At 43.0% G+C, this 26,030-nt stretch overlaps 2 protein-coding genes across 5 annotated transcripts in view; one reads left to right on the top strand and one right to left on the bottom strand.

Moving 5' to 3' along the window:
* Window positions 1–21,434, top strand: part of LOC111858972 (chromodomain Y-like protein) — a 27,389-nt gene extending 5,955 nt beyond the window's left edge. For 2 of the 4 annotated variants that reach the window (XM_072711355.1, XM_072711354.1), the window contains exons 4-10: window positions 8,979–9,714; window positions 10,128–10,381; window positions 11,621–11,793; window positions 15,747–15,957; window positions 17,159–17,302; window positions 18,627–18,683; window positions 19,290–21,434. In XM_072711355.1, the coding sequence (XP_072567456.1) occupies window positions 8,991–9,714; window positions 10,128–10,381; window positions 11,621–11,793; window positions 15,747–15,957; window positions 17,159–17,302; window positions 18,627–18,683; window positions 19,290–19,448 (1,722 nt within the window). In that variant the 5' untranslated portion in view covers window positions 8,979–8,990 and the 3' untranslated portion in view covers window positions 19,449–21,434. Of the gene's footprint in view, window positions 1–6,581; window positions 7,171–8,978; window positions 9,715–10,127; window positions 10,382–11,620; window positions 11,794–15,746; window positions 15,958–17,158; window positions 17,303–18,626; window positions 18,684–19,289 lie in introns of those variants that run through there. The other 2 variants (XM_072711356.1, XM_072711357.1) reach the window with 2 other exon arrangements.
* Window positions 21,432–26,030, bottom strand: rpp40 (ribonuclease P/MRP 40 subunit). Its single transcript, XM_023841194.2, has 8 exons — window positions 25,785–26,030; window positions 25,442–25,586; window positions 25,256–25,324; window positions 23,677–23,772; window positions 23,449–23,574; window positions 23,111–23,306; window positions 22,304–22,438; window positions 21,432–22,200 (listed from the first exon to the last, which is right to left on the bottom strand). The coding sequence occupies exons 1-8, from the start codon at window positions 25,899–25,901 to the stop codon at window positions 22,002–22,004; spliced, it is 1,083 nt and encodes a 360-aa protein (XP_023696962.1). The 5' UTR covers window positions 25,902–26,030; the 3' UTR covers window positions 21,432–22,001.

Raw genomic sequence — 26,030 nt, 5'->3', positions numbered from 1 at the left:
GTCAAATACAGTTAAATCTGAGACACAAACGGGGAGCAGGGGGGAGATGGCAAGCCGGTGCCACCGCTCCCTCCAACCACCAGGCAGCCAGAAGGCAGGGAGCGGGTCATACAAGGAAGATGACACAGGCAGAATGGCGAGCTGGATGCATGGACGTCATTGCTAGAGGCGATGTCACATGTAGCAGGGTGTGCTGGACATCTTGATAGATTGAGGTCTCCAGGCAGCTCCCTCCAGGAGAAGTAGGGGAAATACATGCAATTAGTCAAAGTAAGGGAAACTATAGGCAGTGCTAAAAGGTAGATGAGTGCAATATGAAGTGCAATGCTCCGGCAGATATGGCTATGGCAGCATAAGTAGGAGGCAGAGGCAGGAGGAAATGCAGGCATGGGGAGTCCCTGAAATGTCAGCACTCTAATCCCACAAGCAATTGTGAAGCTAGAGTGACAGCACTGTCAATTCAGTTTTTCCAAAGCCAATGGCACCGATTCCCACCCAGCTCTACACCTCACACTATACACTCACCTAAAGGATTATTAGGAACACCATACTAATACGGTGTTTGACCCCCTTTCGCCTTCAGAACTACCTTAATTCTACGTGGCATTGATTCAACAAGGTGCTAAAAGCATTCTTTAGAAATGTTGGCCCATATTGATAGGATAGCATCTTTCAGTTGATGGAGATTTGTGGGATGCACATCCAGGGCACGAAGCTCCCGTTCCACCACATCCCAAAGATGCTCTATTGGTTTGAAATCTGGTGACTGTGAGGGCCATTTTAGTACAGTGAACTCATTGTCATGTTCAAGAAACCAATTTGAAATGATTCGAGCTTTGTGACATGGTGCATTATCCTGCTGGAAGTAGCCATCAGAGGATGGGTACATGGTGGTCATAAAGGGATGGACATGGTCAGAAACAATGCTCAGGTAGGCCGTGGCATTTAAACGATGCCCAATTGGCACTAAGGGGCCTAAAGTGTGCCAAGAAAACATCCCCCACACCATTACACCACCACCACCAGCCTGCACAGTGGTAACAAGGCATGATGGATCCATGTTCTCATTCTGTTTACGCCAAATTCTGACTCTACCATTTGAATGTCTCAACAGAAATCGAGACTCATCAGACCAGGCAACATTTTTCCAGTCTTCAACTGTCCAATTTTGGTGAGCTCGTGCAAATTGTAGCCTCTTTTTCCTATTTGTAGTGGAGATGAGTGGTACCCGGTGGGGTCTTCTGCTGTTGTAGCCCATCCGCCTCAAGGTTGTGCGTGTTGTGGCTTCACAAATGCTTTGCTGCATACCTCGGTTTTCGCCCACAGGACTGCCGCATATTGGATGTTTTTCCCTTTGCACACCATTCTTTGTAAACCTTAGAAATGGTTGTGCGTGAAAATCCCAGTAACTGAGCAGATTGTGAAATACTCAGACCGGCCCGTCTGGCACCAACAACCATGCCACGCTCAAAATTGCTTAAATCACCTTTCTTTCCCATTCTGACATTCAGTTTGGAGTTCAGGAGATTGTCTTGACCAGGACCACACCCCTAAATGCATTGAAGCAACTGCCATGTGATTGGTTGATTAGATAATTGCATTAATGAGAAATTGAACAGGTGTTCCTAATAATCCTTTAATTGAGTGTAGGTTTAACTGGGCTATAGGTTTAACTAGATTGACCTATTACGTCTCAGATGTAACAAAAATAATAATGGATGGCTGGATAAATGAAGTGGCACAAGCTTTAATTGCAATCTGTTTGCAAGAACAGATACAACAAGACCAAGATAGCAGAGCAAGAAATAAAGATTTTTGTATGATATTCTATGACAGCAGGATATTGGAATTTTTTCAAATATTGCAATGTGATTTTTTTTTTTGTCATAAATATTGGGGTATTTATGAAACAAAAAAGGTGTTCAACATAAATTTCCCACAAATCCATCTAGGAGTAATTTAAACAGCAAGGATGAAAATGATTATGATTGTCTTTGAGAACACATGCAACGCTCAAGCAAAAACAGTGGTAGTTCTTTAAACTGAACATATACTAGATAATCTTAAAAATGAATAATCATTAAAATCGCAAAATTTAAGTTTTTTTTTCCTATGACACAGTAAAAATATTTTAGCGAGACTGCTATAATATCCATACCATACTGAAAGTAAGAAAAAGCCTGATCTTAATCTAGCTGTCTAGTGATATAAGAATTGGATGTGCATAACATGCGATGTTAGGTTTTAATATCACACATTGTCCAGTCCTATAATATAAAGGATGAAAATTATTATGATTGTCTCTGAGTAAGCATGCAGAGTTCATTCAGAAGCAGGGGAGATAAACTTTAAACTGATCTTTAAACATATACTAGATAATCTTGAAAAGGAATAATCATTAAAATTGCAAAACTTGTAAAAATTGAAAAGTTTTGTTTTCCTATGACAGAGTAAAAATGTTTTGGCAATATTTAACTCCCTGCACTATAATATCCATACCAAACTGAAGGTAAGAAAAATCCTGATCTTAATCTAGCTGGCTCGTGATGTAAGAATTGGATGTGCATAACATGCGATGTTGGTATTAATGTCGCACGTCGTCCAGTCCTACTACAGCCATTATTCCAATTCAGTACAAAATACCCCACCTCACTTTTGTGATGTCATTCGGCACCGGTACCAGTTTCTACGGCAGTGTAAAACCATCATCTTGAACTACCGTACTTTTGGTACCTTCTTGAAGTACCAAAAGTACAGTACCTGGTGTGTTGGGAAAGCACCCTTTAGTTGACCGCTGGCATTGGACAGCTTTACAGTGCTGTACATTTCATACGTGCTGTACGTCCTCTGCTATGCTTCAAGCTTCTTCTGGATTAAAGCCCAGAGGGGGAACCTGCAGAGCACCTCGGCCAGTTTGAGTCTGATTGAACGTATACATGCAGGAGTAAATCGATTCCCAATCATGTTATGTGGGTGTCCTAGGCTGACTTTCAGAAATTTAATTTAGTACTTTAAGGGCCAGTTTCCCAAACAAGGATTAAGCCTAGTCTTGGACTAAATTGCAGTATCAATGGAGATTCACCATTGAAACTCAAAGCTAGTCTAGGCTTAGGCTTAATCCTTGACTGGGAAACTGGCCATAAAAGTCTGGTTTGAGTCGGACTAACACAATACAGTGAACATAAGAACATAAGAACTATACAAACGAGAGGAGGCCATTCGGCCCATCAAGCTCGCTTGGGGAGAACTTAACTAATAGCTCAGAGTTGTTAAAATTTTATCAAGCTCTGATTTAAAGGAACCCGAGGATTCAGCTTGCACTACGTTATCAGGAAGACTATTCCATACTCTGACTACACGCTGTGTAAAGAAGTGCTTCCTTAAATCCAGTTTGAAATGTTCTCCCGCTAATTTCCACCTATGGCCACGAGTTCTAGTATTTAGACTAATATTGAAATAGTAATTTGGCTGAACAGCATCCAGACCTGTTAGAATCTTATAGACCTGAATCATATCCCCCCTTAGTCTCCTATGCTCAAGGCTAAACAGATTCAGTTTCGCTATCCTCTCCTCATAAGACATTCCTCTAAGACCAGGAATCATTCTCGTAGCTCTTCGTTGCACCTTTTCTAAGGCAGCAATGTCCTTCTTGAGGTATGGTGACCAAACCTGCACACAGTATTCTAGGTGGGGTCTTACCAAGGAATTATATAAGTGTAACATCACCTCCCTTGACTTAAACTCCACACACCTAGAGATATAACCCAACATTCTGTTGGCCTTTTTTATTGCTTCCCCACACTGGCGAGAGTGGGACATGGAAGCATCAACATACATACCGAGATCTTTCTCGTAATCAGCTACCTTTATTTCAGTGGAACCCATAAAATATCTGTACTTTATATTTCTGCTCCCTGCATGGATTACTTTACATTTATCTGTGTTAAATTTCATCTGCCAAGTATCAGCCAATTCGCTAATTAAATCCAGATCCCGTTGAAGCCTCTCTGCTGCTAGATCAGTATCTGCTACACCGCCCACCTTGGTGTCGTCTGCAAATTTAACCAGTTTACTGTATGTATTTGTGTCAATATCATTAATGTAAATTAGGAACAATAGTGGTCCTAAAATTGAACCCTGCGGTACCCCACTATGAACGGAGGCCCACTGTGACATTGTGCCTCTAATAACTACTCTCTGCTTCGAGACAATGTGTCCTGCCCCGATCGTCTGCTCCTTCCGTGTGCCACGCCCCTCATTAACCTTGTGTATAATCCCCATGTGATCAGCTGTTTCTGGTTGTTGTCACTAGTCCTCTGTATTTAGTCCATGTTTCAGTTTGTTTCCCCAGTCTGGTTATTGTATTGTCCGTCTGCGTTTTGCCTGCCTTACATGTAATTAAACCCCATATTCCCCGATACCCTGACATCTGCGCCTTTGTCTCCGTTCCGTCCCTGCTCAGCACGACAATATTATTATTATTAAATGTATTAATGGTTTATTATTAATATTAAATTAATAAGAAATCTTTGTTTTTAAATGTATTTTATTATATAATAATATAATTACTGTTATTGTCTAAATGTATTTTTCAGGGTTCGTACGGGTGCTGGAAATCCTGGAAAATGCTTGATTTTTAATATAGTGTTTTCAAGGTTAGAAAAGTGCTTGGATTTTGGACAATGTGCTTGAATCTGCTTGAATTTGAAATTGCATTGCTTTCATAATAATTCGTTATCTTACGGAGTAGTTTTCCTTTTAGCTAAAAATGCATTTTGCACGTAACGAAAATAACTCCGCTCGAGTCCGCGCTTGTGGCTGTAGTGGTGTAATCGTGCATTCCATTTGCCTCGGGATCCGATTTTCGGATTCCGATATTACGTCACATCCGCTAAAAACTCGGGAAAACCGAGTCGGATATAGTAGCAATACCATGGATCCATATGGAAAAAGCAAGATTTTTTGCTTAGCCGGACAACTTGTCGGATTTAAGGTACCTCAGTTTAAATGGCCTTTATCTTCGTTCACTTACAATTAGCCCGAACTACCTTAAATCCGACAAATAATCCGACTAATCATGAAATCCAATTCTAGAACGGTTAATTGGTAGCCATTGTTACCAATATCACTTGATAACACATTACGCGCGGTGCTTCACGTATAAAACTCCGTAGCAACACGTCCACAGATAAATTGGACGATATAGTGTGTGCGACCGATTTAATGAGCCACAAATGAGAAGTAGTGCTTAAACAGGATAAAGCTACAACTTTCCCTTCTGTTGATAAAGGGCGCAGCCATCTTCGATTCTGAACTCGGGATCCTCTGCGTTATCCGAGATATTTCTCGGATCTCCGAGAAATGGGAGCGCGCATGTCATCACTTCCGGCTTCGAAACTCGGAAGCCGAGTTCCTAGGGCAAATGGAATGCACGATAACAGTCTAAAGGGCACTTCCTTGCCAATTTGTTATTGATCGTGTAATTCACGCGAAAGTATTCAACAATTTAAGTTGAAATGTCATATTGTGTTTTTTTTTAATAGCACAATGGATTTAAATGTGAAAAAGTACATACAGTATATATAAACGTAATTTACCGCGGTTGTTAGGTGCTGGAAAAGCATAAAAATGCACCTTGAAAGTGCTTGAAAAGTGCTGGAATTTGAAGTTGGAAAAGGTGTAAGAACCCTGATTTTTACTGTGTATATATATGTATTCAGCTAGTGTAAACATGCATGATGCAATCACAGCGAATGCAAGGCTGAAGCGTTACCCTTCGTTTCTGCTGAGAGACGTGCCGTGACTCATTTCCCTGCGCGTCCAAGTTATCTTAGATCGGCGTTCACGGTTCGACTTCTGAGATTCAGATCGAGTTCTAGATCATTTTTTTTTAACTGGTTGGTTTGACTTTTAGTGAGTTCGAGAACTGAGGTACTACTGTAATTTAATTTTCTTAGTGTGTATGTAAATTTACTGGGTGTGGCACTCACCTGGATGATGTGACAGCAGCCATTCTGCACCAGTGCACTCACCACACAGTAGCTAAGGTGATGAAGGGGCAAGCGAGAATTCACCAGTTACATACAGTATAGGGGGTGTTCAGGTCACCGGATTAGAAAGAGCCAAAGTGGACAGTTTATCCAGGGCTTCAGGGTACCACCTCTACTCCCTTTGAAGGATACCCAATGATTTTTTATGATCTCAGATAGTCAGGACTTTGGCTTTGGCTACAATTTACAATTTGGTGATCACCATTTCTACCACACTGTGTCCCCTCATTGCATTGGGACCCACACAAACCACAGGATGGGCTAACCTGTTGGCCAGATCAACACCTCTGCTAGCACCAACCCAGCTTTCTCAGTTGACCTCCCATCCAAGTATTAGCCAGGTGCAAACTTGCTTAGCTTGAGGGGATTACATAGTCTGAACTGCAGGTGGCATGGCTACTGCTAATTTGAAATTATAGCACAGAGAGTTTAAGCTTTGCTAAAACATTGAACTGTCATAGAAAAAAGTCTGGCAGTTTTACTGATCATTCCTTTTCAAGATTTTAAAATTGAGTTGAAATTATACCTCCACTGCTTTTGCATGAGTGCTGCATGCATTGTCCGAGACAATTATAATAATTTTCATCCTTGCTGTTTAAATCACTCCCACATGGGTTTGTGAGAAACTTTTTTGCATTGTAAATACCCCGACTTTTTTTCAAGACAGTGGTTGTATTATGTTTCAGAGGCAGGTTATTTGCATAACCAATTGACAAAGAAAGTGTTTCCACACATACAAAGAAATCAAAACAAATAAGTCTATAAATTTAGTTATATGTTACCTCAACACAATTATTTGTGTTAATAGACTTCTGAAGTAAGTTTACGTCACCTACCGCTGTGTCTTTATCTTATTTTATGAAGATAAGTTTTGGACCAGTGCAGTGCTAATGAATCCTTTTCTGGATAAGGGATTTGAGGGCATGTTTAGACAGGGGGATTCCCATACAGCACAGTACATGAACCAGGCCCACACTGTGATCGCCCACTTCCTACATTTTCTGCTCTGCTCAGCTGCCTCACAGTTCTGCCGCTGTTATTTTTGGCCACCGCGGGACACTTTTTTCTGGTTATCATGAGCTTTGTTTGCTCAGCTCAGGGAAGCCTGTAATTTATAGGGGTATGTATTCTCTTGATTTTGTGTATTTGACGGGCGACTCCGGTTAGTTTATTTGGTTGACTTTCAGCAGCTCTAAATAAGGAGAATGGGAATAGGGAAAAATATGGATCTGAAATCTTATTTTGAACACATTAACATAAAACCAATGTCATAATTAAAGACCAATACTTTCAGAAAAAAAACAAGATAAGATTCCTAATACTGTGGATTCAACAATGTACCCCATTTGTAAAAAATAATGCTACTGTCTTTTATAGTTAAATACAACAATACTGTGTGTGATGCGACCCATTTTCATGTCTTTGGTGGTCTGGCTCTCAGTCAGCTCTTCATCATCAGGAAGGCTAGAGAACTATTTGCGTGTGTTTGTGGTCAAAATGGACGGCTTGACAATGGCCATTTCAGTGTGCTTTCTAGGACGCTCAGGGTTGGGGTTTCAAGTAGATGCATGTTTATGAGGGAAAAGTGTCTGTGTCTGTTTATTCGGCAATGTATAGAAATGCAGGTTTGAAGTATAAACATATAAACTTAAGTTTTGCATTTTCCAGTAGTCTAGAAGGGCACGTACTCCATTAACCTTGGTTACATAAAACTGGCATTCTTCAGGAAATAGTCCACTGAAAATGTACACGAGTTGCTACAAGAGTTTACAGAGGCAACCGGGAAGACTTCTGACACTATGGTTACTTGATGTCTGATATTATGTCATTTGTTCATCGTTTCTTAAAGTGAAACCTCCCACCTGAGCAACGACACGTTCTTGCCTCATGATATGATAGACTGGGCTCTCGTCACTGCAGCAAAAGAGAGGGCTGCTTTTTCAAAATAGCATCTTCCATTAGTGTCGCCTGAGAAGATCTGTTTGCTCATGTCCCTATGACCCATATACTGCTGCGGGATGGGGGCGGGGCTTGTGGCTGTATGGACAGGCCAAAGCCTCCCCCTCTTGTGTAATTTAGTTTGATGTTTATGTGGCCTGTTCTGGAGGGGGCCCTTAATGCCCCCCTCACGCCAGATAGATAATGCTTACCTGTTGCTATTAATTTCTGTGCTGTGCCCCTCCCCCCACACATAATGGTCAGACTGTCACCGGGAGTTTTATGGTTATGTGCCTCTGCTCTATATGAAGACCACTCCCCCCGATCCATTTTTAAAAATTTGATGTTACCATAGAGGCTGAGGAGTAACATCTGGTGCCGAGCCCCAGGAAAAGGTTTTGGCATTGCTGGATCTGTTGACGCTTCCCTTTTTGGCCTGAGTAGAGCGACACGTTCTGTGGTCAGTCAGATGACTTGTAGCATGTGAAACCATCGTGGGCAGGGCAAGATAAGGTGCATAAGTGGCAGTGATGTCAGAGAAAAGCACACATTAGGGAATAACTTGGTATTGTGTGCTAAAATGTTAGCATACGCCAATGTCACAGTATTCAGGTGGGCTTTGGGAGTGCCGGTTGTTATATTTTGTGTATTATATTCACGTCTTCGGTCTTACTGAATCTAATCACGGACGCAGGCACAGCATTCTTTTTCACAACGCCACTCTTTACTTCACTTCCCAGTCCTTAACATATTCCCCCACACCTTATCTGTTCAACATGTGGTTCCTCTTAAAGTAACAGCATACAATTCAGTATATGACACCGGTCAAGCCATCTTCCGGCGGAGGTGGCAGTATAATTTGCTGGGGGGGGGGGTTGGGGATAGGGTTAGTCTTACGATATGATCACTTGCTTGACATAGTATATTAGCGTCTTGGTTGAAGTGTCTGATACATTTGGTTTTATAAAAGGCTTGTGATTACGCCTCCAGGTCGAGCGGATCATGGACAAGCGGAAGAGCAAGAAGGGCAGGGTGGAGTACCTGGTACGCTGGCGGGGCTACAGCTACGAGGGCGACACGTGGCAGCCGGAGATGCACCTGTCCAACTGCATGGAGTTCATCCACGAGTTCAACCGGCTGCAGGGTGAGCTACAGCAGGACGGGCCCCCCCCCCACTCTGGGCCTGGTGCCGCTAATAATGCCCGCAAGCAGATCTGCAGGCCGCAGCCCAGCGATGGCCCCAGGGCTGCCTCTTCCAGTCTCGCTGCTGTCCCCTCTGTTCTGAAGCAGCAACAGCAGCTTCTGTTGCCTGCCTCCGGCGACTTGAACGGTAAATCGGATGCACAGCATCTCCCGCCTGCTGCGAAGTACCACCGCCTGGCTGAGACAGCCCCGGGAATGGTCGGAATGCACGGTGTGGGCACCGGCTGCCGGAGCATGGACCTCACAAGGTCTGGCATCAAGATCTTGGTGCCCAAGAGCCCTATGAAGAGCCGTGCTGCTGGCGAGATGTCGCCCAGCGAGGCTGCCCACAGCCTCCAGCAGGCAGGCCAGGAGCCCGACTCTGTGCCCCCAGAGGTATCCCTGCTAGAAAAGCCTGTGGGGGCCCTGCTGGGGCCCAGGGATGAGAGAGCCCGCATGGGCACACGGCCACGGACCCAAACCATGCTCCCCCCACCTCAGGTCCCCATCACAACCGCTGCAGTGAAGTCCCTCAATGGCAAAGGTAGGGCTTCCTCTGCCACTGTCAGCTGGGTAGATTCTGCGCCTCGCCATGACAACTCGGGCCATTTCCCACATTCTTGCTATGATAATTGGGAAGTTCATGTGACAAATACAGTATAGTAAGCAATTAGAGCTGGGCAGATATGGTCATGTGACTTTTTCTGCCAGCAGTAACAGCTGGGTGGGTGAGGTCATGTGATCTATTCACATAGCAGGGAAGGTCATGTGACCTACTGTATTTGAATGACAGTTAAGAGCTGATGTTGAAGTCTCACATGTGTGCTGGTTCTCTAAGCAAACTTCTAGAATGTTCACTATGCCTGTGTCCATATCCACTTGGGTTCCTGCACCAGTCACACTTTCCCAGGCCTTCCCCATCTTTTCCCAGTGACACCCCCCTTTTGCTGCCCACAGGTTCGTCCTCCTTCATGGAAGCTTTAGCAGCTAATGGCTCAGTGAGCCAACAGAGCACCCCCATGGGGTCGTTGGGTGTGGCGCCCAAGCGGCGCTTTGAGGAGCGCTCGGCCTTCGACAGACGGCTGCGCTTCAGCGTACGGCAGACGGAGAGTGCCTACCGCTACCGCGACATCGTGGTGAAGAAGCAGGTTGGCTTCACGCACATCCTGCTTTCCACCAAGTCCTCAGAGAACAACTCGCTGAACCCCAATGTGAGTCCCCCTTGTCCATGACACGCCACAGTTTTTAGTATCATCCAAAGACACACATTTAGTCTAATTGGTGTGTAATTCGTGCCGATTGTGTGTTTGATTGTCGTTGTGTTGACGTCCTGTGATGGGTGTCCTCACCCTTGTGTCCTGTGCTTTCTGGGATACTCATGGGTTCATAACGACCCTGTATTGGGTAAGTGGCTGTAAAATGGATAGATTTTCTAACCTCAAACTGTTACGTAATAACAAATCTAATGGAGGGGTAAGATTACTTAGGGTGTTTCTCAATACCAAGAACGCAAAGATTGTACTTATGGTCACTATAACTTGCCTTCCAAGAACAAATTTGGGATCCAATGAATCATGGGGTTGTTCTTGTTTTAGGGCTTTCACTAACGACTCTTTTTCTACGGATTAATCTGTGGAGTATTTTAACGATTGGTTGATTAATCTAAACAATTAATTTTCCTCCAGAAAATCAACTCAACCGTTTAATTTTATTTTATTTTGACAACAGCAAACCGTATGTTATTGCAGTGCTGTAGATAACGGTCACCGGCTTTTCGACACTATACGCACATTATTTTCTCCCACAATTCCTTAAGTAGATTGTCTGCCTAAAATAGTAATGAGATGCATATTGTGACGCGAAAAAGTTAACAATTTGTATAAATCTTTATGCTTATTAAGTGGTATTATGGAATTAGTATTATGAAAATTCTAACATAGCAGTTAGTCAAATTTATGGCTTTAATAATGACTGTATTTAGCATCTAGAAGGACAAAATATATTTAAAAGTCTTTTGCCTTTTCTGGTGGTCCGTCTTCCAGAATGATGCCTGTGTGTTTTCTCTTCAGGTGCTCATATATAGCAATACTTCTATGGTATACCATCGAAACTTTGCACAGTGCAAAACCACAAACCACCCTTTTGTTTTGTGATAATTTAAACTTTTTTTGTTTCGAGGCAAGAATAAAATCCGGTGGTTTTTACTTCTGTTCTTGAATATTGTAACTGGTCTTAGACAATGGAAGATCCTGTAAAACAGGTACATGAGAACACAATTAAGTACAGTGAAGTAGGCATATTGAGAAAGACCCTCAGTGTTTCATAAAATGATTTCCATGTTAGTATATGGGTAACCTTAATAATGAGTATTAATATAGACTAATGTATTGTGTGCTCAAAGATGCCTAGTTGCTATGAATATTCTGATGATGATTATGATGGCGGTGCAGGTGATGCGGGAGCTGCAAGGCGCCATGAGCTCAGCGGCGGTGGACGACAGCAAACTGGTGCTGCTCAGCGCAGTGGGCAGTGCTTTCTGCTTTGGCCTGGACTTCGTCTACTTCATCCGGAAGCTCACAGACGACAGGAAGAGAGAAAGCTCCAAGATGGCCGAGTCCATCCGGTGAGGAATACTGGGGAGGTCAGGCCCCACCCCGTTCTCTAGTCAGACGGACATATATAATAGGAAGGGGGTGATTTGGGAAAGCAATGCCTTTTGTCAGGTTTCTGGGACCTGCTGTGTGTGTGTGTGTGTGTGTGTGTGTGTGTGTTAGAGTTGTATGTCTTGAGACCGGTCTTGGTCTCGAGATCGGTCTCGAGACCACTTTTACGCTGTCTTGGTCTTGTCACAGTCTCGATGGTCTATTTTCTTGGTCTTGTCTTGGTCTCGGATCCCTCGGTCTTGTCTTGGTCTCGCTGTCTTGTCTTGTCTTGTCTCAGATCGACACGCAACGTAACAATCGATAGTGCAACATTATTATTATTTCGCCTTTAGCGCCCTTCAAATGCAACCAATCGATAACATACATGCATTTTGTTGTGATTCAGACATTGGCGCTCATCCAATCAAAATACACGTTATACGCGCAAAATAATTGTAGCGATAGTTAAATGTTTAGATGCAGCATCACAGTGAGTAGTAAACCTCGTCAGTTAAAGTACAGAAAAAAATGTCAGCGAATTCTTCTGTCATAAAGTTTGCGTTCATAGAACACAGAGAGTTTTTCTGCAGCACAGGTAAAAAAAAAAAAAAAAGCATTCGGCAAAATGCAGATTTTGCAGAGTTTCCTTGACCGAGACAGCCGGGACTACCTCAACCTTCACCAGGCACCTGGAGCTTAAACACTTCTGAAAGGTAAGCTAGCCAGTAGCCATCTACCCATCTTCAAACTCTTTTACGTACCTTTCCAACCTCAGATGATCAGATCACGTATATGTATTATTGTTATTTATCATGAGTTCTTCTCACACGCGCCGTATAAATTATTTAGGGACAGATTTTTTTTGCAAGATTCTCTGCAGACTTAACTGCTGAAGAGTGTAACTACTTAAAGGTAGGCTAGCTAGCTGTATCATGTAGTGGCAATCGGCTACTTAAACATTAACAGTTTTCACTAACTATAGATATTTTGGCGAATTCACTGAGAGTGTAACTTCAGACTTTATTGAGTAGTTTTTTGTCTTTGACTTCTTGTCAATACAGCTATGTCTGATAGCTGGCTGACATAAGGAGGCTTAATGCAATATGTGAGCGGAGTGGAGCGGTGAGAATTTCCGCTCCTCGCTCACGAGGCTGCTGGCTCCGCCGTTCCTGTGCTCTAATTCACACTACGCCGCTCCGCTCAACACCGCTCCCCAAAATTTCCTCCCGCTCCAGTCAAATCGCTCCAGTCTCGCTTCAATTTGACAAATAATCTGCATGCCTAACAAATGTCACCTTAAACCGAAGCATTATATCATAAAGAAATATGAGCAACGGCAACATTGCCACTCAGATAATATTTATTTTTAAGCAACATATAGGCAACAACGGACACGTTTGGCAATGGCATTCCACACAAAAATAGGCTTAAAAATAAATGAATCAGTGGGTTTAATAGTCTAAAGAATATACAGGCTAAGCATCCACGTTTTAAATTCCTCAATTTTTTTCTGTTGATGCTGCTTTCTGTTTTCAGCTCTCTATAAAATAAAGTTTCAATAACAGCGTTAAGTTAAATTTTAAAAATCCTATTAGACCTACTTTGAATGACAAAACGAATTTGATTACCGATGCTTACTTTATAGGCTTTTATACTTTAATTTGCTTTATAGACTTGATATACTACAACTATATATAAAACTCGTTTTGCTCTGGCTTCCGCCTGTTTGCGTAGCACACTCATATTTCCCATCCTTTAGACAGTTGTTGGAGGTGTTAGCTGTTTTGTCAGATGACTTTGGGACCAGTCAGTACCCGTCATGTCAGTCCTCAACAGCACACAAAAGTTAAGGGAGTCTCGGTCTCGGTCTTGGTCTCGTCTCGACTTTGTCTTGGTCTTGACTCGGTCTGTCTTGGTCTTGGTCTTGGTCTTGTCTTGGTCTCGATACCCTCTGGTCTTGGTAGTGTCTTGGTCTTGGTTTAGGCGGTCTTGACTACAAGTCTAGTGTGTGTACATGGTTCCTGTTCACGTTTTCTATATTCTATGGCTCCTGGTCATGTTCTTTGTGTTCTCTGGCTCCAGGTGACGTTATCTATGTTCTGCGACCCTGGTCATGTTCTCTGTGTTCTCTGGCTCCTGAAGACATTCTCCGTTTTCTGTGACCCTGGTCATATTCTCCGTGTTCTGCAGCCCCAGTCACGTTCTTTGTATTCCACAACCTTGGTCACGTTCTCCATGTTCTGTGACCTTGGTCATGTTCTCCATGTTCTCTGGCTCCTGAAGATGTTCTCCATGTTCTGCAACTGATGGTCACATTCTCTGTCTTCTATGGATCATCATGTTCCTCCAGGTTCTCTGGCACACATCTAGAATTTGATGGGAGTGATTGGACCTCCTGATGCTTGTCTGCCTTGTCTGTGGCGTCAAGTTAACTGAGAACATCTCATAATGCAGAAAGAGTCTGGATGTGAAGTTGAAGTTGAAGTTTATTGTCATGTGTACCAAGTACAGCGTACAGAGCACAATGAAATTCTTACTTGAAACCCCCCCCCCCACACAGACAGAACATAAGACAAGATACACACAAGACATAGAAGACAAAGACAAAGTGGTGTAGCAGCAATAATAATAATAAATAGTCTAAGTTGCATAGTTTGAGTGTGCATAATATACAGTGACAGTGCATAGTGTGAAGTAAGTTGCACAGTAAGGGATTTTACCACAATTACTGATTGTTGAATAGCCTGATGGCACTGGGGTAGAAACTGTTCCTGAATCGAGTCGTGCGTGTGAGAATTGTCCTGAGTCTCTTGCCTGATGGCAGGAAAGTAAAAAGTGCCAATGCAGGGTGGCTGGGGTCTTTCAGGATGTTCTTGGTTTTCCTGAGACAGCGCATGCTATAGATGTCCGTTATTGCAGGGAGTGGTGTGCCTGTGATCTTCTGAGCTGTTTTCACCACCCTCTGCAAAGCTTTCTTGTCTTGAGCAGTGCAGCTGCCGTACCAGGACGCAATACTCCCTGTGAGGATGGACTCCACAGTGCACCTGTAAAAGCTGGTGAGGACAGAGGTGGACACCCCAGCCTTCTTTAGGCGTCTGAGGAAGTGAAGTCGTTGATGGGCTTTTTTGGTGACCGCTGCTGTATGGTCTGAGGACTTGAGGTTGGCACTGAGGGTGACCCCAAGGAGCCTGAAGCTGCTGACCCTTTCCACGGCACCTCCTCCGATGTAGATAGGGGGATGAGCTGCATCCTGCCTCCTAAAATCCAAAACCATCTCCTTGGTTTTGCTGATATTGAGAGAGAGGTTGTTCTCCTGGCACCACTCTGCCAAGAGTCTCACCTCCTCTCTGTAGTCCGTCTCGTCGTTGTTGCTGATCAGGCCGACAACGGTGGTATCATCAGCAAACTTGATGATAGTGTTGGAGCTGTGTCTGGACACACAGTCGTGTGTAAACAGGGAGTACAGTATTGTTGATCTTGACTGCTGCTGTTTTTGCTTTTTGTAACCAGCAGCAGTTTGGAAACCATTCTTACATTTATATATATTTTACTTAGCGAACACTTTTGTCCAAATACAGAACATTACAAACAACGGCTGTGAAGGGGTCATCGAGGCATAGCTGCAGCTAGATTGAGCTTCCGCTGAATATCCAGGTACAAGTGTAAGCAGAATTTGACCAAGAGCAACACAAAATCTTTCCAGTAAAGAACCTAATAAGACAACTAGTCAATAAACAGAAAGAGCAACATTAAGAGCATTCTGGGAAAATGGAGAGTGTCTTCCTATATGATGGTACTACTCCATGGTGCAGTGGTGCAGGAAAAGTTATAAAAGCAGGATGGATGCCCATAATGAGCATGGGCAGTGTTTTGCTGGCAGATCACCGTGGCAACGGTCAGTTGACACTCATCATGGTCTCCTCTTCATGCCCAGGACTTTCGTGAACACCTTCATCCAGTTCAAGAAGCCCATTGTGGTAGCGGTGAATGGGCCGGTGGTGGGCCTGGCTGCTGCCATCCTGCCACTGTGTGACGTTGTCTGGGCCAACGAGAAGGCCTGGTTCCAAACACCCTACAGCACCTTCGGCCAGACGCCTGATGCCTGCTCCTCCATCACCTTCCCTTGCATCATGGGCTTGGCCTCCGTGAGTGGCCCCTCAGCTGATTGTCCTCCCATTATTTAATCCATAAACTTGCCTAAATGTGGTCATTGTGATACTGTAAACCTGCAACTTCCTTCAGTATTAATAAAATGCCTGTCCATCCATCCATTCATCCATCCCTTATATAAATACGTTTCTCCTCTCCCAATCTTTCTCTTTCCCCTCTTTAATGATTCTTCTGCTTGTCTTGCAACATTACACAGCTCAATTCAGACAAAAACTCAACCTCAAAGTCTCTCATGTTACATTTGTAAATGGACATTCCGTTTTACAGTTGTATGCAATGGTTGTTTAGGTTCATCTAGTTGTTGTCTGGCCACTTCAGCATAGACGTTAACGTTTGGAAGTTTGTAAAATGCATAGTTTCTGGCAGACACACGCGTTCATCTGCTCTCTCACTGCCAGCATTTCTGAGTATGTCTGTAATCTCTCTCCTCCTGGCCAGCTCTCCACTTTCCTCTTTCTGCTCCGGCTTGAGAGCTCAACCTGTTCAGTGGAATCTCTGAATACTTTTTTCCCCTGATGCAGTGGATATTTGAATAAACAGACATATCAATATAAAATGCAATGTGTATTTTAAAAGTTTGGGAAATTCCACAGTATCAGGTGGCATAGTTCTAGCATGAATTTGCAAGTTTAGTTTTGTTAGATCCATGTCACACTGTTTTTTTCCCCAAGTTTCAGATCAGATAATGATTTTCGGTGAGGTAACCAGTGACATGTAACCAGAAAGTTATTGAACTATTTACATCACAAACACCATTCCTTTGATCTGCATCCTGTGATGTCACTGGTTACCAGTGCCCTTCGGTTGCAAGATCCCTCAAATGGTTATGTCATATTTTGCATACAAAAATGCAAAAATGACATTGCTGCAGTTTACGCACAGTTAGATAGTGCTCTCAGTGATGATGAATAGGCCTCACATGGAGATAGCCTGGTGAATGCAAGAATGTTGGATCAGAATGAAATACAGCCCTGCTCGTTCAATCTCTTTTCCTACCTAATGATTACAACTTGAGCCACTAGGTGGCAGTAGCACTACACCAAAACAAATCACCTTCACGGTGCCCCTCTCTCTGCAAAGGGCTGACTGTGACTTAGGTGTTGTTAATGATAACAGGCATAATATTGGACAGACGTAGGTCCTGCGTGCTGACAGTGTCCCTACCCCTCCCCCCAGGCCAGCGAGATGCTGCTGAGTGGCCACAAGCTGACAGCCCAGGAGGCCTGCACCAAGGGCCTGGTGTCCCAGGTCTTCTGGCCAGGGACATTCATGCAGGAGGTCATGGTGCGCATTAAGGAGCTAGTCTCTTGTAATTCCTTCGTAAGTCATTAATCGTTCAATTTGTTTTTGTATTCTTTTGTGACTCTTGCTTTTCCTCACAGCCTCACAAAGATTGTGCTCATGTTTTTCTTCTTTTGTCCAATGTCTGTTTTCTAATTATTAATTGCTTAAATGCCACAAAAAATCTCCCTTATGTAACTAGATACAGCTCCAGTGGAGAGCAGAAATTATATTAACTAAAGTGAACATAACTTAAGCAGAATGTCTTGTCAGTTTTATGAAACAACATTAATGTCAGGGTGACCTTTGCTGGTCTGTATCCCCTGATCAGCCCATGACTCCTCACCATTAATAGTGAGAGATATTTTAATGCTTTCAATTCACTTTTTATATAGAAAAGGGGAATTTATGAATTGCATAATCCACTTTAAGGTGTTCTCTAAGGTTTTGATTTTTATAGCTTTTATTTGTCATACATTTAGGCATTTTTCACCAGTCAGTGTATCTTGCTGAAAGGTAACAGCACGTGTGCATCATAGAAGCATCCATGCTCCTTAGACAGGAAATGGCTTCCTCTGGGTCATTGCTGTAAAGACAGAGGCTAACCACCTTCCTGTAGCGCGCGCACGCACACACACACACACACACACACACACACACACACAAATACACACACTAAATATTCTTCCATATTTTGAGCATATTGTTCATATATCTTTTTAAAGCAACACCATTCCGAATACAAGTGAAATTGGCCTCGCTTTGACATTAATGAATATACACTCACCTAAAGGATTATTAGGAACACCATACTAATACGGTGTTTGACCCCCTTTCGCCTTCAGAACTGCCTTAATTCTACGTGGCATTGATTCAACAAGGTGCTGAAAGCATTCTTTAGAAATGTTGGCCCATATTGATAGGATAGCATCTTGCAGTTGATGGAGATTTGTGGGATGCACATCCAGGGCACGAAGCTCCCGTTCCACCACATCCCAAAGATGCTCTATTGGGTTGAGATCTGGTGACTGTGGGGGCCATTTTAGTACAGTGAACTCATTGTCATGTTCAAGAAACCAATTTGAAATGATTCGAGCTTTGTGACATGGTGCATTATCCTGCTGGAAGTAGCCATCAGAGGATGGGTACATGGTGGTCATAAAGGGATGGACATGCTCAGGTAGGCCGTGGCATTTAAACGATGCCCAATTGGCACTAAGGGGCCTAAAGTAGGCCAAGAAAACATCCCCCACACCATTACACCACCACCACCAGCCTGCACAGTAATAACAAGGCATGATGGATCCATGTTCTCATTCTGTTTACGCCAAATTCTGACTCTACCATTTGAATGTCTCAACAGAAATCGAGACTCATCAGACCAGGCAACATTTTTCCAGTCTTCAACTGTCCAATTTTGGTGAGCTCGTGCAAATTGTAGCCTCTTTTTCCTATTTGTAGTGGAGATGAGTGGTACCCGGTGGGGTCTTCTGCTGTTGTGCGTGTTGTGGCTTCACAAATGCTTTGCTGCATACCTCGGTTGTAACGAGTGGTTATTTCAGTCAAAGTTGCTCTTCTATCAGCTTGAATCAGTCGGCCCATTCTCCTCTGACCTCTAGAATCAACAAGGCATTTTCCCTTTGCACACCATTCTTTGTAAACCCTAGAAATGGTTGTGCGTGAAAATCCCAGTAACTGAGCAGATTGTGAAATACTCAGACCGGCCCGTCTGGCACCAACAACCATGCCACGCTCAAAATTGCTTAAATCACCTTTCTTTCCCATTCTGACATTCAGTTTGGAGTTCAGGAGATTGTCTTGACCAGGACCACACCCCTAAATGCATTGAAGCAACTGCCATGTGATTGGTTGATTAGATAATTGCATTAATGAGAAATTGAACAGGTGTTCCTAATAATCCTTTAGGTGAGTGTATATTTTTCTTAAATCAAGCTCAAGGCAGTTTCGGTATTAATTTGCCATCTCTTCTGCCTCTACCTCTGTCTCTCTGTGCCTCGGCTCGCAGGTCCTGCAGGAGTCCAAAGCACTGGTGCGCAGCAGCACCAAGGCCGCCCTGGAACAGGCCAATGAGCATGAGTGTGAGGCCCTCGAGAGGGTGTGGGGCTCGCCACAAGGCCTGGACTCCATCCTCAAATACTTGCAGAAGAAGGTCAACGATCTCTAGCCGTGGTGACTCTGCGCTCCGATGGGATTAACCCTGTGTCTCGGAATTCTGTGTGCGTGTTTCTGTGGAAATAACTGGATCTGTATCACTGGAAAGGAGAGGTGGGACCCCGCCCCCACCTCCCCTGAGCCATGTGTGGAAAAGACAAGGAAGAAGGGGTCCCTTACAAGTGTTAAGCTGAATGAAGTACATCTAAGGAAACTCTGACCCCCACCTTCCTAGCATCTTTTGCCTCTTAAGTGCCCTTCATCCACATACAAAATATTGGACCTGCAACTCCAGCACTGTTAAGCTCACCATTTTGGGATATCTTTGGGAGGATGAACTGCAGTGCAAACAAGACATGTCTTGCCTAGTATTTAAGCCTGAAGGTTGGGCTGCTTTTAATTTTGTATGAGCGAACAAGCCTTACTAATTAAGTACGCACCTTGGTGCGGTCATCTGTAGGTGCAGGTGAGACACCATGATGATTGGAAGGGCCACTGTTGTGGGGGTGGGACAGTCCTGCCTTTCTATCAATTTTCCAGTTTTTGCCATCTGTAGCCTCTGGATGTCCAGAAGACCTCCCACTTCATTGTGCAGGACTCCACCTGGCAATATTAGTTTCAAACTTTTTTTTTAACAACCCCCCCCCCCCCCAGGGCTGATATATTGCTCCAGATCTACTCTCCACACAGAGACACACACTGACCCCAAATAAAAGTGTACCTTGCAGCTAAATAAGAAGGATGTGCCTGTTTTCCTGTGCACAACTTATCAAAGTCGGTGAAATTTTGGACACTCTAAGTATCTCTATTTTTTTTATATTTCTTAACATTGCCACTTAACCCCCCCCCCGCACAGTTCCCTGTTTTATTACCCATCATCCCCCAACAAACTCCTTCATGCCCCACCAAGGAAGTGCACACTGCAGTTTGAATACCTCTGGTTTAACTCACATGTGATGGAGAGGTGTTCAGTACAGCCGCTGAACCTTGGGACATAGAGCATCCGGGAGTGAATCTATACCTCTCTCTGTTACAAAAGCTTTAAATAGAGAATCAAATTGACACTGCAGCCAGCATAGTGATGCTGTGTTTGGCACTTTCGCCACACACCTCTGGGACCAGAGTCTCCACTAGGGTTGTGTGTGTGGAGTTTGCATGCTCTCCCCGTGTTGTCGTGGGGTTTACTCCAGCTACTCTGGTTTCCCCTTGTTGAATGCTGAAGCTAATTGCAGTTACCAAATTGCCCATGTGTGCCCTGTGATGGGTTGACACACCATACTGGGTTGTTCCCTGCCTTGCACCCATAGCCTTCAGTATAGGCTCCGGATCCCATGCGACCCTGAGTAGGACAAGTGGTTTCAGGAAATGGATGGAAGTTGGTGCTGGTAAGTGTGTGGCAAGATCTGTGCTGTTCAAGATGGATGTGGAATCTCCATTATCTCCCAATCCAGCCAAGATACTTGTGAATTAACAGCATTCGTACTCCAAGTGCTGTGTGAAAATTCAGTACATGTTTTGTGGTGACAGGGATGGGATTGTAGAAAACAAGGGCGTAGATTTTAGTATGTACGGTAGAGAGATGTCCCTACCAATATTGTGGTAATAACGTGTCTGTATGTGTGAGTATGTTTGTAGGGTGGTGGGGGGTTCAGGGATGATTTGGTCCCTACCGATGTTGAAACCAAGCCTATGCTCTTGCTAGAGAATAAACCTGTTTACCTTTAAATTACTCCTGATGATATGCTGAGGTTTTGTTCATATCCAATCTATTTTTGTACTGTCACCTATGCTGGGAATTCCCCTTTAAATAGCCCACCCTACAGGCTGGGCAGTTACAGTGTATCTGCCTTCAGCCTCGCCTCCTGGTGCAGTTTTCTTGGGGACCTGTTTCTAATGAACTACAAATATACTGTACAATCTGCGAAGATATTACAGATTAATATGAAATATTCAGCTGTGAAACGCAAACCAGTTCAAATAAACATTTCCTACATCATGACGGATTCTCTTTGTTAATTTATTGAAACCATTCACTGTGCAACACAAAAACCTGCAACTGGAAAAAGACCAGGTTGTCATACCAGTCCTTCCACTCGCAGTACATTTAGAAACAATGTTACAGCACAGATGCTTTTACACTAGTTTAGATTATTACACAATCTGTATTAAATGGTAGAAACTGTCATAATAAGGGCCGAAACGAAAGCGTTTCCTCTCAGTACAGCTTCAGACCTCTAGAGGAGGTAAATATACACTGTTTTTATGTCCGTACAGGAACGCCATCTCTGGTCCATTACACCAGTGTTTCCCAACACAGTCCTTGGGGACCCCCAGACAGTCCATGTTTTTGCTTTCTCCCAGCTCCCATCTGGGGGTTCCCGAGGACCAGGTTGGGAAACACTACATTACAGTACCTGAACTGGATTTTTCTGTAACATTCTTCTGAGTACAGCTCAGATAACCTGGGAGAAGTCAAGTGTCTTCAAGTCTTCAAGTGTCTTCCAGGCCCTCTGCTCACCTGACTGCTCTCTTAATCGTGCAGAACTTGACAGACCAATGAGACGTGTCACGGAGGGCAACCGTCGTTCGCCCCGGTGCCCATGTGCAGCCAGTAGTCCTGGTTCCCGAAGACCACAAAACCGTAGAAATTCTCACCGCCCTTGTGGAAGCCATGCTCCTCCATCCCCCAGGACACGGGGCTGTCGGCAAAGCCATGCACCACCAACGACAGCCAGGATGTGAGCTTGGGCTGCTCAAAGTAACTCCTGATAGTGAGAACACAGCAACAGTCGCATATAGTGTCAGTGGGCGTGGCTAAACCTGGGCGGGCCTAAATGGCGGCTGTGTGACGACGGCTTCTCAGCTTACCGCAGCTTCTCCAGCAGCGACTGTATGTCCTCGGGCAGCAAGAGGCCAGTGATGGAGCACAGCAAGGCCTGGCTTAAGGTGTTGTGTTGTTCTGGACATGAGTATGTTGACATGAAGCTGGTTGCATCATTGTTGCTGCAAGCATTCAGTTTCCCAATGACTGTCAGTGGTTTGGAGGGTCTGATTTTTCCAGACACCAGCTTGTTGTTTGCTATAGAGTTGTCATATAAATTTTGCCCTTTTGGACTGGACCTCACTGATATACGTGGACAGTTTTCATGGTTTATATAATACAATAAATACATAATACTAAAAAAATTAATGATCTTTCTTCCAGAAATATTATTATTACTATAATTACTATATCATTATATATTATTATTGAACATAACATATATATATTATTGAACAAATATACATATATATATATATTATTGAACATAAATATATATATGTTTTATTATTATTATTATTATTATTATTATTATTACCAAAACATTAAGACCAACCACCCAGTCTAGACCAATCCAGAAATTTTTCTAATTTTTTAGGGCCTCTATTATCATCCTAACCCCCCCCCCCCTCTTACGGTGCCCCTGCCCCCCATATATAGCAAATACACAAGCAGATAATGTTGACTATCTTAAAAAAAAATGGTGTGTTGTGCTCAAGGTCAGAAGGGGTGACTTCCCTATAGATGGAACTGTCAATATTCAATAGTCATTTATTTAAAATGTTTTAAATAACTATGTAGCGACAGCAGCGACTGAAACTGGGTTACACACAGTGAGGCATGACCTGACTCACCAGTCGATTTCCATGGTGACGGCCCCCAGCCACTCCAGGAACTGGTGCGGCTCACAGTAGCCCTCCCCCCGAATGTCACAGCTACACAGGACAGGATAGGGCAGGCTGCTCAGCTTCTGGGTGCTAATGGATGCCTGGAGCTCCCTGCAGTGGTACTGGGAGAGGCAGGAAGGCAGCATACCACCCTCATTGGCCTCTAAAAACACACAAAGTAACAGCCAATCAGGATGTGGCAAAATCCTGCCGCTGAGAATTTTGTGATATGAGGGTGTCTGTATAAAATACCAGGACAGCTGTGGCTAAACCTGCATCCTCTTGACAACAAACAGCCTACTTACCAGTGCTGTGTCTGGCCAGCAAGAAGTCCATTTTAACTGGCACTTTTTCTTTAAGTGCCCACAACACTCGGTTGTACCGTTTCGAACCCGGAAGCATAGATTTGTCTGTGAGGTCTACAGTCACCACTACAAATAAAGAAATTCAGAGGAATAAGAATAAATCAGCTATACAAAACACCACAATTCTTTTGTATAGTGATGTATCAAGCGTACCCATCAGGAACTCACCATATCTCATGGGCTGTTTGTGGGTGTACTGTGACTCCTTTCCCTCCAAACCCAGTTGTTCATACGTGTCTTTATTCACAGACAGAATCATCTGGCCTGAGAAAATTCAGATGCAAGCATGCTGTAAGAGCTGTATGCATTAAAATGCACATATGCACTACCAGTCAAAAGTTTTTGCATGCACTTAGATTTTCTACATTTGCATGTTACTCACTTAACATTTACTAACAATATACTCAATATTATTTGCTAACAAATAAATGTGCAGTATGTTCACTGTTTGAGTGCCTTTATTAGCAAAAAAAATATCATTTCTTTGATTCACCAAAATAACTTCCTCTATCATTTAAAACAGCAGAGAAAAACCAAAAAATTCTTTTTACAAGGGACATTAAATACTGCCGTTTCATGGGATGAGACTAGTTAACTAGTGCATTTAAAGTTGAAGGACTGCCTAGAATCTGACTATGCCATCACCACACAACCACTTAATAGTATGTCACACTGTTACTCTTTCCATGTCATAAGTGTTACTTGTTTTATTTTACTTATATTTTCATTTATTGTTGTTCATTCAACTTTCCAATGCTTAAGAAGAATAAAAAAGCGGCTTATGAAATAATTGGAAAAATGTTTAAAACCTATGGTGTGCAAAAGCATTTGACTGGTAATGTACACGTTCAAAATGGTGCAGCAGGGCCCAGTTGTTCAAAAATTTTTATCTAGATCAAAGTAATGTGGATTTTTAAATCCCTTGTTTTGCGATCCAGGATTTGGTAATCCATTTTACTTTTATGCTGGTTTTTCAAAGCAACACTGGATTGGATCACTGTTATCCAAACAGAATTTTCAGGATTACCAAATTCAGTTTACTAGTGCATTAAATGGAACCAACAGTGTAGCCTACTGTCTATGTCAAGAACAACAGTGGCCACAAATAGCCATTATGCGTTTTAATTTGAACAAACAGAAAACACCACAGTAAACCAGAGAAACAACCAATGCTGTCTCAAAATGAGGGACATGTGGTCAGGGATGCAATTGTAAGACATTATTTCTGACTGGTGAATTGAATAATAGTAATTATTGTCATTTTTATTAAAATACAATGGACAATAGAGCTTTTTGTTTTGAGCTTTGAGATTTTGTTTGAGTACAGATATCTCACAGGGATTTTTCTTCCCTTGACTATACCGAAAGGCTTCATGTCTTATTTTCTACTTTATTTTCACCGCCACTGTCCTAGTTCAACAATTGTACAAAATATAAATAAATCATCAAACATTGCTTTTGTGATCAATTTTCAAGTTTTGTGCCAGAAATTCACCCTTGAATTGGGATCAGGATTATCCTGATTTTTTGGATCAAATGTATCCCAATTCAAACTCAAACTTTTGAACAACACAAAGTGAAGGTTTGATCCAGATTAAAACCGAGATTGAATTAGGTGATCTGATCTGATTTCAGAATCCCTCTTTTCCCTTTGAACAACCCGTTTTTAAGATTCAATCCAATCCGTTATCTGAAATCCCATTGGATTACTTTTGAACAACTGGGCCCGGGAGATAATTTCTCATACCAGTTGGGAGGATGGCAACAACATCATCTTGGTCGATTCTCCTGTTGTACGACAGGGCGTAGAAACGACCTACATCAAACAGCAGAGTGCAAGTTAAACCACCGAGAATATCGATCACTATCTGTACAGGTGTCTTGTCGTAAACAAACCTCGTGAGAAAAAATTACATTTTTAATGTCCTTTTACCTTTCTTTACAGTTTTCTCTAAACATTCTTCTTCCAACAACTCATGCACAGGTAAATCCTTAACCAGATAATATTTTGTGAAACGGCTGATGGCGTCGTTCAGTTCCGAGGGAAGGATTCCGCACTCGGGTATGAAAACAGATACCTGTAGAAATCGGTGATGTTAAAATCTGACAAAAAAATCCGTAATTGCTCTTACGACGTGTATGGTCGCGATAAGTACCTGAAAATATACTAAACGACCCACGGTTAACTAAGATCGTTGCTCTTAAATTTTGTAGGATTACTTATCACTTAATTTCCGACAGTAAAGAGAAGTCTAAAGTGTTTCACTGGCACTCACCTTGTAGTTGAAATAGTGCTTGAGCACGTGTAAGTCGTGTCTGGATTTTTCATTCATAAAATTGGATTTCTCAAATACCAATATATTTCTCGGGGACTGCTGTAATTCAGGATGCATTGCCACTTACGATGCTATTGTAACAAAGTAAAAACTGGTAATTTGGAGCAATATTTTACTCGACCGCTCTACGTAATACCTCATGTGAAAATGTTTACTTTCAGTCTGTTCGTCTAGATAACGACCAAT

This window comes from Paramormyrops kingsleyae, chromosome 4 (genome assembly GCF_048594095.1).
Source record: "Paramormyrops kingsleyae isolate MSU_618 chromosome 4, PKINGS_0.4, whole genome shotgun sequence".
Taxonomy (NCBI): Eukaryota; Metazoa; Chordata; class Actinopteri; order Osteoglossiformes; family Mormyridae; genus Paramormyrops; species Paramormyrops kingsleyae.
This window is presented reverse-complemented; position numbering and strand designations above follow the sequence as displayed.